Raw genomic sequence first — 16602 nt, 5'->3', positions numbered from 1 at the left:
CATCTTTTCAATATACTGTACCTTATGCATACAGCAAGATATGTCACCGATGACAAATGGGATTCAGGAAAGCTATTTATGTTCAAAATTTGTGTCAAGAAGAAACCTTCAAGTAATTTTCAGTCCAAAAAAAAAAATAAGCATAGCTGTGACAAATCTGGTTATTGATTGTCTAATTCCTGACTCCCATGGCAAGAAATATTCTTGATTTCCTTTTTTTCCCTCCCCAGAATAGCAGTGCCCCATCAATCAAAGGTCTTTAGTCCTCTACGGAGAGTAAGGCTTCTTATAATAAAAATTGTGCACATCATTCAGAAAAATGTCAATAGTAACTCTTACTATTGATGTTATGTGAATTATGAGCACCCCAAGATAAATGCCTCATCCACTTTTAGCTTGAGTCAACAGGCCAGACTGCCGGGGATGCAAATTGATGCTTTTGGCAGCACACAGTGCGATCTTTAAACCACTAATGCATTATACTATACGCATGAGAGCAGACATTCAAAGTGCCATTGAACAAGCAATGAAGATAATCACGACTGTAAACGATGGTGTGCCGTCGTCAAAACATAACCAGCCATTACATTAATACTCGTTTGATGTTCAGAGTGAGAGAATTACAGTACACCCAAACATCACTGATTACGACCCACATTACAATTTATGAAATAGATGTGATCTTGATTGGTACCCAGTCATCATCTCCATCAAGTCTTTGCCATCAGTTCTTGAAAATGCACAGCAATGCGGTTCGACCTTACTTTAAACAGTGCCGTCGGGAAACAAAACATTGTTCTGACATATGTGAAACAACTCGGATCTTCGTTCTGCATGTGCAAGCGGCAAGCAATATGCACTTGTGACGTTGTTGGTGCAAATGTAAAAGAATAATCACTGCTCAGTTGTGAATGGTTCTCTCTCTCTCTCCTGTTTGTGTCCTGTGATGAAGTGATGAAGGTTCAAGAGTGTTGTCTGCCTTTCGCCAAATTCATCTGGGATTGATTTAAACTCTCTATGGATAAACTCTTTGGATCATCCCTCAATAGGATGATCCATATCGAAAATGACTCTCGACGGGCAATATAGCTCTTCCACACTGAACTCATACAACCGCGGACATTGTTTTCACAGTCGCGCAAGCTCTGAAAATGAACTTTCCCAAACTTAATATCCTATTGTTGAATTGTGTGGACTCGTGGGTTTCGCAGTGGCTTCCCGGTGTTTCTCAGGAAAAGGTTTAAATGGCAAAAACAGATTGCGCCTTTGCATTGATCACCTTTAACCTTGACTCCGACGAATATCTGTCCATAACAGTGCAATAAGAATAACCTTGGCAACAATGGGCGGTACCACTCAATTAGTGAGAACATTGTCAGTGACAAGGTCTTACCTCGAGGGTTATTGAGTGCAGCTTCGGTGGCCTTCCTGCCCTCTCCACAGTGGCTCTGGTCAAAGGGCAAACACTGCTCCCCGGTCCCAGCAACCACCTCCAGGTTGCGTGACGGATCTTTCGGCTGACCAAGGTTCCTCACCCTGTACACTCTGCGATTGCTGGTGTCCGACACATAAAGAACTTCTCCCATTGGGTCCATGGCTAAGTAGTACTTATGGGCCGGGCTGGTGCTATTGAGACAGGTCAACGGAGAGCAAAGTTGGAACAGTTAGAACACTTTTACGGAGTATATTCAAGCCCACAATTACTCATGGCCTGAGTAAATGTTAATATATGAGTGGATCTGAAGCAGGAAATGATATCTGAAAGTGCTAAGCCTGTAAAATATAAAATGTCAGCACATGTCTTATTTATTTAGTTGAATTCATTTCCCTAATTTTAACATTTCAACAAAAAATGTTGGGCATTCAAAAATTATTCATCTAATTTTAAATGTGTTGTTGCTTATATCGCTTTTAGTCACGTTAATCAGATCCCCCTTGCAATGATTCGGTCAAAACATACTGTACATAGCGGATGATCGAAGAGCTGTGCAAACTCAGCAGCTGTCCCGCCCCCGTCCCCCACAGCCTGCGAGCAAGAGTAACTCGGTGGGAGTCATCTATTCGGCAGAGCAGTATGCGTGCATTCCGCTTAGGTGAACGTCTGCACTGTGTGTGGGTGGGCCGGTCGGACGGGGCATTTGAGCAGAGCGGTGAGAATGACCCGCGTGCTAAATCACCACGAGGTACTCACTCTACTTGCGCCCGCCCGCCTTCAGGCAATGCAGTGAAGAATATTTGGCCATAAGAAGTAGAGATTTCAGTTCTGATTAGACACAGTTTGTAAGGTTTTAGTGTGACTTTAACACTCAACTCAACCAGAATCTCCTCGATTTCAGCGAGCAAGGCTTTCTTCTAGTGTTATCTTAATGACGTTTTTGGGATACTTAGCACCTTTTCTGACCGCTCTGGAAACGAGTGAAAGACAAGCAAAAATGACAATGTCGCTAATGGGAGCAACATTCTAATTTCCTGCATGGTGGAGGGAAGAGGGCCGGGAAAATTTCACAAGTCATCACTGTATTTCTGTCAATTACATTATACTTTCCACTTAACTATATATTTGGGACTATTAATATTAGTTGCCAGTGCAAAAAATGATTATTTTGAATTTTTAAAGTGTAAAGATGCAATTTTAATGACTGCTTATATCTTTATTTAAATTTTGAAATTTGTAATTATAACTACAATGTAGTAACCTCCTGAAACAAGACATATGCATTAAAAAAAAACCAAAAACCAAACCAAAGTTGAGGTTGGCCTAATGGCTTAGGCCTCTGCAAGTGTTCCAGTTTTTCATGGCACCCTTTTGAAAAATGTATTTCCCAACTCCGCTCGAAACACACCAGCACCATTGGATAACCGGTCACAATAATAGGATAATGTTGATAGACAGCTTGTGGTGACTTTGGCTGGAAGGGGGATCGGGCTCAAAAATATGTAAAAAAAAAAATCTATAAATCTTTTGACATTAAAAAAAAGAATACTAAATATATTTGTCTGCAGCTGTCATATTCCTCAATAGACAAATTGGTCTGGTTCTTCACTCAGCCCTATCACTGGATTCATTTCACATGTACATTTTGGTATAAAAAAAAACAAAACCAAAAAAAACACATAGCCCTGATCGAATCAAAATGCTCAAAGGAGAGAAGCCCATCTTGATATTAATTTGAATATCCTTAGCTCTCGAGAAAAAAATAATGGACCATCGTCCAGGGGCTGTCAGTCATTTGAGTCCATAAAGCGCAAAACTGTTTGCAGAACTCTGCATTGAGTTGCACATACATAATTTAAACTTGATCCAAGGAGAGTTTTTCACCGAGTTACAAAGTGTGTCACTGCTCTGCGCAGCATAAAATATTTGTTGGGCCTCTTAAATTTTCAGCAAGCATTGCCCGTACACTGAGGTGATTACAAATCACACGATTGTCTGTTTTATCAAATTAGATGTTCATCTCCAAAGGCATGTATCCAGTTTAAGAGATAAGCTTGAACAGCTATATCCTCTGCCTGTCCTGCTGCATCAAAATGTAGTAAAACAAACAAACTAAAAAAACAAAACAGCTATCTAAGCTGACTGACTCAGTCATCTCGACTGTCGAGGTCTCTCAGCCTATCGTAGCGGATGCCTTCCCCTTGTGTGTTCCTTTCGAAGACAACCAACTGACAATGGTTTTACACTGAGCACATCCCATATTCTCTCCCCTCTGAGGACACCTTGCTTTAAAAAAAAAAAAAAAACCCTGTTTGCTGATAGACACTTTGCCACTTTGCATGGGAAAAAAATGTGGAGAGGGAAGATTTGAGAGCGGAATATGAATGAATAATTAATGCATTTGACTTGGGAGAACAATGGTATAGCATAAAAAAACAAAACAAAATATGCTCCAAACAGTAAAAAGCAGCCATGGAAGCAGGAAGTAAAGGAGAACCCCCCCAGGGTGAGGATAGAGTATCTTAAGTGTCTCCAGAAGAATACGCTCCATGCATTAGGGTTTACAACGTTTTTATTTATTTATTTAGGGGAGTCCGACATTTGCCGACAACTGCCTGTCACATCATCTGACGGTCTGGTATATAGATACCATATGTCCATTTTCCAATATACAGTATACGTTTGCGTTATTAGATAAGAATAATCCTGGTTCAGTAGAGTGGCTCAACCTTTCCATGTAGCTGGCTGGTTATGGCACATATACTTTACTGTATTAACAAGTTATCCATTGGCATACAGCAGATATGTTAAAACCCTCACTGTCACATAGACATGTTCAGCTTGATATTCACTAACAATTGCAAGAGGTGCTCCTACTGAAAGATTGGGGTCAAACATACACACACACTGTGTGTCATGTCTAATTTTCTGTGGACATGGTGGAAAGGGCTCACACTATCAAGGCTCAGAGCTCAAAGACTGAACGGCCAAAAGAGGCCTCAGGCTTTTTTTTGAATCAGGATCAGGCAGACGATAAGTATAAACTCAAATTGGGTTAACTGCCCATTTGCAATATTAACATGCAGATTTCTTAGCTATACTATATTGTAGACAAACTGATTGTACATATTGAGGATGGTGTGTTTATGATGGTGTGTTTATCAAAGGGAGTCCAATACAATTGGCAGCACACCAACAGAACTAAGTCGCTTTTAAATCAGAGCTCTTTGAATAACACATCACTTCTTATTGTTTCTAATGTGCGTCACATAAAAAATGGTGTTCATTGTCCCTTCTCACCTGTGTCTGGTATCCCGGTTCCTGTTAATAAGCCACGATGGAGCATAAAAAAAACAAACAAACAGAAAACAAGGCACATATGTAACTCACAATTGTAGCGAGAACTGAAAAATATTCACAAGCTACAGTAATAATAATAATAATAATAATAATAGATTTTATTTATAAGCGCCTTTCAAGACACCCAAGGACACTAAGTGAGTTTTATCTCCATAAAGCATGATTAGGATTGATTTAAATGTCTGCATTGTTTCATATTAAATATTAATCCAAGCAGGAAGCTGTTTTCTGTTTCTTCCCACAGGAAAATGAAATATTATATATACTCACAATGAAACTCTGAAGCAGAAGTATTGGTAAGAGATGCAATAATACCAGTGAATATGAGTTAAGTTACATAAGAAGAACGCTTTACGGGACAAATGAGAGTGAAATTCCTTTGAGATGTAATGCTTGAGAATATAGAGCAATCGAGATTGTTGTGCCTCTGGCGCAGTACGATATTGTCATAATCCACCACAAAAACATCATTTCACAGAAAAGATTCTCTGCCCAAAGAAGTAGATTAGGGTCTGTCAAGTCGGAAATGAAGACAAACTGGAATCAAATGTATTACAAACACAGACGCTAATGAGAACTAAAGCCATGCTAACACACATACACACTATGCTGTATGTGTTCATAACATATACATTCAATATATAAATACATTACTTGGAATGCAATTATGTTCAATCTCATCCTTAAATTCTCCTTCCAACTCACTTTAGTTCCAAAATGGTCCTAGTGTAGCCATCTGGATGCACCCTGCGGATGAAGTTGAAGTCCCCAACATAAAGAGAACCGTCAGGACCACTGCACAGTGCCACGGGGGCGTACAGCATCAGATCACGGGCTGCACCACTGCAGCTTGGCCCGCAGGGGACACTCCGATAGAACCCGTTCCCCATAACTGTGGCGATCACAGCGGGCTGCTGGGAGAGGAAGACATTTTCTCCATTTCCCTTGTGGAGGATTCCTTGGAAAAGACAAATGGGTTCATTATATCACACTTGCTGTATTTTGGAACACAAAAATTGGAGGTGAGATAGTCCTGACTGCTCCTTATCACTGTCCAAAATGACTTTGACTACTAATGACCGTATTTCTAGAACCAACAAACTGTTCCAATAACTAAAAGCTGTGGCCTACAGTACACAGAAAAACAAATGGTGCGTTGAAATTACTCAATTTAATTTCAAGTGGTTGCCTGGAATAAAAGCATCTGGATCCAGATACATGTTATTAGTAGACTACTACTACTAACTTAAAAAAAAAAGTTTGCTCCTTTGATTCAGACGCTTTATTTCAAGCAACCATTTGATGAAATGGAACTGAGTCAAAACAACACAGCATTTTGTTTCAGCATAAGTGAGAATAACAATGTAATGGGAAAACATAAGAGTAATTGCAAACGTTACTGTGTTCGTAAGCGTTCAGAAAAGTTATGCACATAGGCTATATGTTAGCTCGAGGGTTGCTTCAGAAAGTCTTTGTTTTCAGGTTGTATTTGATTTTGTAGCCCCCCCCCGTACTGTTCTTCCCTTTGTTCCTGTGTGTGTGATTACCTAACTTGTGCTAATGTTCTGCGCTTGTGTCACCCCCCCCCCTTTACTTCTGTCCTTTAATTGTACCCTTTTGTGCAGTGTTTAATGTAGTGTTTCACTTCTAGTTTGTTTTGTGCTTTTGCTGTGTAACCTGCACTACAAGTATATATATTCTCTTGAAGAGCTTTCACAGTGGTGTGGAGTGAACAGAAGTTTTTGTTTTGATGTGTTCAAATACTGCCTGTGATTTTGATTGCTATCTTTTTATCTGATCGACTAGCAAGGAAACGACGTACAGTCTTTACATTTGTGTCAAGCCTTAAACAGGGTGCACACAGAGTGCCCCGAAAAAGTATTCATGGCCCCTGAACACTCATATTGTGTGACCATACAATCACAAGCTTGATTGTATATTTTTGAGATTGTATGTGATTGACCAACACAGAGTAGCACATAGATTGATGTGATTGACCAACACAGAGTAGCACATAATTGTAAAGTGTAACCAAAATGATACAAGGTTTTCACCATTTTAAACTAACACAAATCTGAAAAGTCTGGTCTGCCTTTGTATTCAGACCCCTATGGTTTTACAAAAAGAAGAAAAAAAACCAACAAGTGTTGACAAGAAAATATATTGATAGGTCAAGAAGAAAAATGCAAGCGTCATGGTTATGTTCCATGTGTGACCAACAGGTGGCAGTGGAGGGCTTCTCCTCCAGCGTCACACCTGTTGGTCATCATGTCATTAGCTCTTTTCTGTTAAAAGGGCTGCCACGCCGACCACTTGGCGTCGGATCGTTGTGGTACTGTTGTTTTTGTTCCTGTCATGTTGTTTTGTTTTTCATAGTGATGTTTTTTTTTTTAATTTCCTAGCGTTTTGTTGTTACTTTGAGTTTTGATCATTTCAGGACTTTGTTGGTTCTTTCCATTGAGTTTTTACAGAGTGTCCATGCTCTGCTTCTCCTGCCTCCCTACGTTTGGGTCTTCTCCCATGCGGAAAACATGACAGAAATGGGGCTTATCTATGGTGAACCTCCTCATTTGACACAGGATAGGGATTGAGCAGTGCCACAAAAAGTGAAATCTGTAAATGTATAAAAAAAAGTTTGTAATTGCCGACAAATGACACAGGGTAGTGACCAAGCTTTTTTTTTCTCTATTGGGCAGGGATATGATATAAATTCAGCTTCTCCCTTCAGTTTAAACACAGTTTCTGGACACCAAGATGCCAGCAGAGATGGGTTTGGCTCTGGCACAAAAATGCTAAATGTGTGTTTTTCAGTGAATAACAGAGGAAAAATCTCAGAAAAGACAAATTAAATACATACACCAAACCGCATCTGTGCAGAGGTTCACTATAGTTGTATCACTGGAGACGGTCCCCAATCACTCCCTTCAGCATTTGTTATTGAAACAATAAAGGAAGCATCCACATTAGTTATTCTTTTAGTCAGTCAGATAGCTTTATGACTGATGCTGCCAGGATCATATCAGAAGCGCCTAACAAATCACTATTTCATGATGGCAGTAGCACACATAAAGGCAATATACATACAATGTGATTTAAAAAAAAAACGAAGAAAAAACATGATCTTGGTGCAGTAAAAATCTGTCACAAAATGCCCTTTGGACCACTCGGTCCAGTGTCCGGCTGCCCCCACGCACTGATGCACAGCTGAACTTTTACACAGACTCTGCTCTTTTTAATTACTACTCATGTGTTTTAATGTCGCCAAATTCATTATACAGTTGATTGCATTTGCATTTTACTGTGTTTCTATTGTCAGACAATGGAGTGAGAGCGCCACATTTATTTATTTATTTTCATAGTCTATTAGCTAACGACCGAAGCTGGTGCAGTGCAGTCATAAACTGATTTTACAGTAGGAAAGACCTTTACCAAAACCAACATAGATTCAAGGGATTTGCTTGCACTAACATTTAATATGATGAATTACAGATGAAGTGAAAAGCAACCTTACTTTTATTGGGTTGATGAGGTCTTGGTGCATTTTTAGGCATGGGAAGGGGCAGTTATTTGAAGCTCAGAATTGAAGAGAAATACATGTTCAATTAAAAAATCTGTTCTATCTTCAGGCCTTGTGATTACTGAGGTTTGAAAAGCTTCAAAACCAGTGGCGGGCGAGTCAGCAACCTTCTGTCATCAACCAGCGGCGGTCCCGCAAGTCAGACATCATCAGTCTGTCATGATTTGCAAGCCGATTCAGTCCGTCACTACGTCACTCAGTCATCATTATTTTCATCGCTAAATTACATTTTGTCACTGCTATTTAAAGACTGCCAGTAAAAAAAAAAAAAATGTATACAAGGGAAACATTCAACGTTCCCATTTATTTTCCATGTGTATGAGCATTCACACAAAGTCCCTGAGCATTTCTTGGGCCACGGTGGGCAACATCACACATGCAGAAAATACCCAAACGATGTAAGACACCTCCCCAAAACCTGAGATCAAACAATGTAGGTATGTTACAAAAAAAACAAAAAAAACATGTAAAAATCAAACCACCTACATATCAAAATAGATCATATCATTCAACAGAGATTTGTGACATGGATACAATGTATGCATGCTGCATGTTATTACTAATGAATGTAAAAGTCTTCAGATGTTTCGATTCTGAGATAATAATCCTCAACAAATATTTTAAGGACTTTACCTAGGCCAATATTCAAAATATTTGGTGGTAAATATGAGTAAAATAATTTAAAGATGTCAAATTACTGTATTGTAAAGTGAACAAAATGGCCCTAGATCAAGCCATCCACGGCTCCTTCAATGATGAGTTCAGCTAACCAAATTTGTAGCAGGAGTACTGATGCAGCTAAATAACAGTTCCCAAGAACAAATATCGAAAATGTTCAAGTTGGACTCAATATGTCCTTAGGATATACTCACCACTACGAATGTTGAGGGAATGATGTTTGTCCAAGGACCAACCTCCAAGGTGAGAGGGCACCAACTCAAAACCCTGCATGAGTGCCGTTCTCCTCTCCCACTGAATAACTCCAGGACACGATTCATACTCATAGCCGACCGATACTAAAAGCAAACACATGCACACAGATGCCGGTGTTAGATTTGTGCCATTAGTTTGTGCAGCAGAACCGACTTTGACTGTTTGAAAATTTCTGGTCAAGGTTTCTTTACATAACCTTCTGAAAGAAATTCTGGTACTTCTTTAGAATTCTTAGAAGAAGAAAGTATGAGTGTAATTGTTAAAGTGCCACAGAAATAGAGTTTGAGTTTATAATGTATTATTTATCCACTGAGAACTCGAGAGGCTTATTAATTCCAGTTTTGTCATTTAGCAGGAGGGAGAAATGACAACAAGACTTGCGGATTCTTGTGTCAAATAATTTGTCCTGTTTCAGTACAAATGACTTCCTCGCACTGTATCTGTTCGTTTGACATGCTCTCCAAGATTTAAGGTTGAATGTTAGTTTTCACAAACATCGCAAAAGAAGTCTTTTCAATGATTAGCTCTTTGCGGCGAGACACTCGAAAACGTTGCCTGTTGCTCTCAAATGCGGTCTTTTCTAGTCCGAAGTGATCGAATCTTTGGAGACCAGGGTTAGGATGGCCTGGGTTCAACTCCAATGGAAATATGTGCCTGCAGTAACGGTGAAGTTGAATTAAATCTCTCTCGTAGCTATATTGTACTGTACGCTGGGCTGAACCAAATGAAAGGCCTGCACAGCAAAACTTAATCAGTGAGTCTGTCTGCAGAGATCTAGCGGTGTAATCAAAAGGAGTCAGTCTTGTATGAAAGAGCCCTACAATTTGGTGCCTGGCCTCTTAGTTGTATTGATATACTGTGCAGCTTCCCACTATAAGCCTGACAGCAAATTAGTTTTGGAATCTGATGACAAAAATGCAACCATTTTGCTAAAAATAAAATAACTTTTTTTTTTTTTTTTACAAATACAAAAAAAAAATGGTGTCTTGAATTTACTCTATTCAGCACTTGGAAGTGAAGCGGATTTACATGGGACAGGAGAAATGAACCAATCTCTTTTTTCATCAGTGGACGCAAGAGCTTCTTGTTTACTGTCAAACTTAGTTTGGAGCCGACGTATGGGACGTCATGCACGTTTTCAGCAGTACGTCTCTGGTAAAAGGACACTTGGATTCTCTCCTCTTTCATTTGAAACTGCTTCAAACAACAAGGCGTATACCGGAATAGCGGTTACGATTGCATGACTGTCCATGTCTGATGTTATGTGTTGTGTTATTTTACCGTATTTTGTTATTTTATGTTCTGTAAAGCGCTTTGTTGCAGCTGCAGTTGTTGTGAAAGCACTATAGAAACATTCACCTCAAAAAGAGAGAAAATTCCTCAAAACATGCAAGGTAAACCCAATGACTCCAATCGATAAAGGTGGTGGATGAAATAATTATATTGAATAGCTCGCAGCCTAGGTGATGAATATCATGATCAGATCTCAAGTATCTTCACTTTTTAACGCAGAGCTCCAACGTCAAAAATGCAATTAGTCCACTTGTAACAGACTGTCAGACAAGAACATAATCCTGACAGGATTGACTCTGAGTTTGAGCACTCCTGTTACTATTTGTGCTGAGCATAACGAAAGAAAAGAACAACGTTTCCATCCTTTTAGTTTTTGTCTAAAACTAAGCACTTTAAAATGCTGGAACACAATAAATAATGTTTTGCAAAAGAGCTGGGCAATTGTACATTACATTGAAATCCCCCACCAAAGGAACTAGACTACAGTTGCTTTGCTAACAGTCAAGGTCCCTTTTCTTCGGTCTGCATTCGAATCGCACAAGTCATAGAACTCATCGGGTCTATTTGTCGCATTGAAGAAGAAGCCGTTATCATTATAAACCGTGCAGGCAATGTTTTAGGGAGCATTTTACCATTCATATCGGTCATTCGGGCGCACGTGTAAATTGATCCCAATCAAAAATAAAATGTTGACCATATCTTTGATGATGCACTCAGTGATGAGCACGCAGAGGGAGGGAGAATGAATATTCAATACCTTGTTAAATTAGCCATATTGTAATGCATATTATTTGTCACTCAGGCATATGAAGGAATTTTTCTGTCAGGCAAACCCACCACATTTAGATGGCAGCTGTTAAAAAGCCACTGATAAGCAGCAAGCAGATAATTGAAGCTGCTGTTGTCTCCGCAATCCTTATTGCAGAAGCATTCCCGCGATGGTGAGAAACAAGAGTAAAGCCTTCCAAGCAAAGTATCAAAGGGGAAGTGTGTACAGTATCCACAACCTAATATCACTACAGATGTATTACAGGTGGGACACACACACACACGTACACTACCTTACAAACAATCTTCACATGCCCTATAGCACACAGGTGAAAGCTTTCATTCCCCTCTGTCAAAGCCTCAGGCATGTGTTCACCCTAGCAAACAGAGCATGATCTCCCTTTCTTGCAGACTCGTTGGCTGTGTGTGTGTACGTGGACATACAATCAGTGTTTGTGTGAGTCGCTGTGCCAGCCAAAGCACCAGAAAGTTGAGAGCGGGGATGTTTAGGGTGGAACAAGTGTACAAAAAAATAAACAAGAGGACCGCGTGAGACAAGCAAGGCAGCACGGAAGAAATGACAAAGAATGGAGAAAATAACAAGTCAGGAGGAGAAGAACATGCCGAGAAAGAAAAACAATGCAGGAGGAAAGGAAGCACGAAGGGCAAAGATGGGTGAGATCTCTGTTCAGAGAGGCAGGTAAATAGAACGCGTGAAAATTTGATCGAACAAAAGGTGACAGATGAGAAATATGTGAGTGGGGAAGGAATGAACGCAACAGAAAAACCTTTTATTTGTCTGCGGAAAGTTTCAAAGTAGTACAATATGAGACTCGTATATCTGCAAGTTTTTAATGCCATAAAGAAAAGTGAACGTATATTAAAAAATAGTCTTTATGGAACATATGTCAAGGGCCCTCCATGTTCTTTTATGTGGCCTGTTCAAGCTAGAAAACATTAAGGACTTCCATGCCCTTTAAAGTTACAGTGCCCACCGACTAAATTACAGTATATGTCCCAAAATGCATCTTGAGTTTTTGATTTGCGCAAGGCCTGCAGCCAGTTTCTATAAGGCAGAGTAATTTCAGAGTTGAGTTACGTTGTTTAAAAATAGTAGAGAGGTCTATGAGTTGGTGTTGAAAGGAGAGTAGGAATTCTAAGGTTGAATGCCCAGTTCTTATTGATCAGAAAATTGAAGATAGTTTCACCAAACTTCAGAGTCAGGGTCGAGATGTTTTACTTCAACGTTTTGTGTGTGTATGGATATATACACCTATGCCAGAGTTTCTTAAACTGGGTTCGATCGAACCCTAGGGGTTCGGTGAATCGGTTTCAGGGGTTTGACGGAGCCTCTGCGATGCAGGATGAGACGCACGCGACTCAACATGTCAATTAGTTATGACACGCCCGCTTGGCCATCACTGGCTGCAGATGATCACATGACATTGCTTATCCAATCAGTGCCGTGGGAAACTTAGTTCACTTAGTAGTCAACGTGTGACTGTCGTGATAGTACGATATACAAAAAAAAAAAAGTATACTTATCTCCTGAAATTGTATTGACTTTTTTCCGGTTTTAATAAATGCATATTTTTTATATCTTGATTTTGTAAAAAAATATACTGTAAATGTATTTATTTTTCACTCATAAAGTGTTCGGTGAATGTGCACATAAACTGGTCGGGTTCGATACCTCTAAAAAGGTTAAGAACCATTGGTTAAGGACCATTGATATATGTATTAGTTTGTTACTCCCAGGATGAAATGGTTTCCTAGCCCACTGGGGCGGTATCTCCTTCAAGCTCGAGAAGGCCGAGGTGCTTGAGGGTTCTTCGCAGGATCTGAGCTGCTCCCAGTATTGCATTATGTCAGATGTTCTTCCTGGTATCTGATGGAGCCATCCGCCCAGCTTGGGGGTTACTGGCCTCACTTCTAGCATTACATATTTATATTTTTGTTGTTTAATGAAACCATTGCTTCAGATCCCTGCGATTGGTCTGGGAAAAAAAAAAAGCTTCTCAAATTTGTAAGCATTGATGAGCAAAAATGATCCTAAAAAAGCGATTTCTGAGCCTTGTAAATACATTAACAATTCAAGATAATCAGTCATATTATTTTCTCTTATTGTATACACATTATCAGACACTGTTCATTAATTTATCATCTTCCCGTTTTGAGGATGAGGTACAATGATTAATTGTCTTGATCTCACACACAGTTTGCAGCAAATTAATTACTTTAAACGACCAACGAACACGCTACAATGACCTGTGCAAAATTAGAGTAATTTGTCATTTTACAAAAATAAATTATCTTAAAAGTACGCCTGGTTATTATATGCACAGTGTATATTTTTTAGCTGTTCATGCTTGATAAGTACCATTCACGGTTCAAATTTCTGATGTTAATGGTGCACCTCAAACACTGATGATGTCTAATTGTGAAAAAAAAAAAAGTAATGATGGTGTAAATCTCAAGTGTCTTCTTTCCCACCGAAAACCAGCGGTCACTGGATGTGCTGCGGCATACACCCACTATATATACCCACTGAAAACCCGGGAACAACACTATACATTAATAAATACAAGAATTTAAGTTGCATTTCTCAACCTACCAGTTGCATGAGTGAGGCCCCACACCTTCTGGCCATAAACGTCTGTTTTGTTCCAGACCACCCTGTGGACCAGACCAGGCCCAGCAGGGTACCAGCGTTGGTACAACCTTCCCTGGACGGAAGCTCTCACATGCACCTTTGACAAACTGCCCAGGGGCGAGATGGGCGAGGACACGGATGAAGGTGTGAGGAGGATACGCAACAAGGAGAGGTAACCTGCGGCTCGGGTACTCAAATAGTTCAGCTTCATGAAGGATCCTGGAATTGCAACTTCTTCCTGCACTGCCTGCAGGAGAACAACGGACAAAAATGAACTTTGAGGATGAAAATGTTGTTTTATCAATGTGTAATATGCTCACGAAACAGCTCCCACATTAGCAGTAACCATCAAGAATATGATTTGTGTATAAAGCGGCCTTGGTCTAAATGTGTTTTTATTTTCTGGTTAAATCAAGGTTTTGATTGATTATTTCATCTGAAATTGTATTGGAAAGTATTATGAGTTCATTTATTGCCATTGCTTCATCACAAACTGACCAATTTGATTAACATTATTGCTGCATTTAAGACACAAGTGGCAAACCAAATATTATTAGGTAGGCCTACCTGAAGCTCTGGTACAACAGAACCCTTCTCTGCACATGTCCCTGTGTATCTCGGCAGTGGGTATGGCAAGACCAGAGGATAAGGACTCAAAACAGTCCGAATATCACATTTTTGAGGCTGCACCTCTTCCCTGGACATGATGACCTGATCCAAAACCAAGAAGTTGTTGTTTGGGGTCCAGACAGTACGGGTTTGTGACAGGAAAGGCGGGCGTTGGAACATCAGAGTCACTGACATTGCTCCCAAAGTCACCAGGTCATAACTACGGTATCGGAAAAGTGAATTAAAAAACAAGATTAGTGGAGGGAATGGAAGCATGTGTGTGTGTGTGTGTGTGTGTGTGTGTGTGTGTGTGTGTGTGTGTGTGTGTGTGTGTGTGTGTGCACCGCATTTTTGCACCTTCCATCCTGTCGACTGATGGTGTACCCATATTCGGGATGCTGAGGGAAGGTGATGTTGACGCCAACCAATGAAGAGCCATCTTGCAATGCAACGCTGCCTCGAATCACAGCAACACGACTGGCATAACCAAGGCAGAAAGCAGTTGGAGAAAATCATAAAAGGACACAAAAGTGGACAAGATGATAGCTTTGCAATGTTGTTTGGGAAGGAACGCATGTCGTGATGCTCTCGCCAAATGACCTTGTGCGTGAGGCAAAACAGACTGCGTTATTGTCAGGAAGATTCCACTATTTAACGAAAATGTGGCAGTCGTCAGGATACAAGGTCTGGAAATAAAATGCAGTTAAACATTTCGAAACTCAATGTGATTAAAACAAACAAAAAAAACTGGGAAAAAATTAAGGCTGAAACAGAGTTTCAGAGTAAAAACTACACTAATGGTTGATCATTTTATCATTTCATGCATATCATTGGATATCATCAATTTTAACACTCTGACAGATAATAATCTAATAATAATAACGAATAATCTATATTTTGAATAATCTATCAGAGTAGAATATCTGTATATATAAAAATATACATTTGGCCTAGGCTTGCTAACTGACTCATGATGATTTTTTGTTGGGGGGGGTTGAAATCGGTCACCTTATGGCGATACTGCTCTGTATTCTGGCAAGACCTCATCCCAAGCACGCATTAAACCGACAACTCCTGAACAATTTAATACAGCTACACTGAGGTATTCAATGAATTCTCTTCTTCTCTTGTATTTTAACAATGGACAATCCAAGGACACAGTCATAGAAAAGAAATAAGGGAATGGTTTTGCATGCACACGGTGACCCAGACTCACAGAGAGTAAACAAGCGCATACCTGGTATCAAAGGGCACGTCTCCAGGGAGAGCGTGTGTGGCTGCTTTGCCAAGGAGAAAGTGGATGCGGCGGTAGAAACTGTAAGTGTGCGTGTTAATGGGTGAGGCCGGTGCAGTTGGGGGCAATGGGCTCCGTTGCAACAAGGCCATGGGGTCAGCCGAGCCGCGGCATAGGGGGTCAGAGCCACAGCTAAGCTGCTCGCAACAGTCCGGATCCACACAGTCAATCAGACCATCTGATATAGACAGAAACAATGTCAAGAAATCACTTAAAAACCATTGATGATGATGAGGTACTGCACATTTACGATGTGTAATATTAGACATTTGTATTTATTATATGACGACTTTTGTTTTCTTGTCAGTGGAAGCATAAGCTGGTTAATGTTACGTGAACGCATTTGCATTCGATATTCAAGAGGGACCTTAACCTGTGCTATTTTAACACGGACAAAATGGAAAGATGATACTATGAAACAATGCCAAAAAATGATTACTGCACCTCCCGGCAATGCCGAGACCAACAAAGGAGATGCAATCTGAGACAATAAACCGCATATGTATCATCATTATCACAAAAATGAATCAAATTAGATTCTTTCCTTCATCGAGCCCCCTTCATATTGCTATAAATTAGGACTTTGTCTGCACCGCTATTTGAATGTGAGCCATAAAAGTCCAGTGTAAACAATAGCCTGCTGATAGGAGCCAAAGCAGCAGGTAACAGGAGCCCGGCTG

General features: G+C 40.0%; 1 protein-coding gene across 1 annotated transcript in view; it reads right to left on the bottom strand.

The window, feature by feature from the left end:
- The window catches only part of tenm1 (teneurin transmembrane protein 1), a 184870-nt gene that overhangs the window by 50278 nt on the left and 117990 nt on the right, over window positions 1–16602 (bottom strand). Inside the window, exons 15-22 of the mRNA XM_086099239.1 lie at window positions 15866–16100; window positions 14986–15105; window positions 14587–14848; window positions 13981–14266; window positions 9245–9388; window positions 5501–5753; window positions 4736–4756; window positions 1394–1626 (exon numbers count right to left, since the gene is read on the bottom strand). Coding sequence (XP_085955365.1) covers window positions 1394–1626; window positions 4736–4756; window positions 5501–5753; window positions 9245–9388; window positions 13981–14266; window positions 14587–14848; window positions 14986–15105; window positions 15866–16100 — 1554 coding nt within the window. The remainder of the gene's footprint in view (window positions 1–1393; window positions 1627–4735; window positions 4757–5500; window positions 5754–9244; window positions 9389–13980; window positions 14267–14586; window positions 14849–14985; window positions 15106–15865; window positions 16101–16602) is intronic.

The sequence above is a fragment of the Hippocampus guttulatus genome, chromosome 2 (assembly GCF_054856545.1).
Source record: "Hippocampus guttulatus isolate MCC_2025c chromosome 2, RoL_Hgut_1.0, whole genome shotgun sequence".
Taxonomy (NCBI): Eukaryota; Metazoa; Chordata; class Actinopteri; order Syngnathiformes; family Syngnathidae; genus Hippocampus; species Hippocampus guttulatus.
This window is presented reverse-complemented; position numbering and strand designations above follow the sequence as displayed.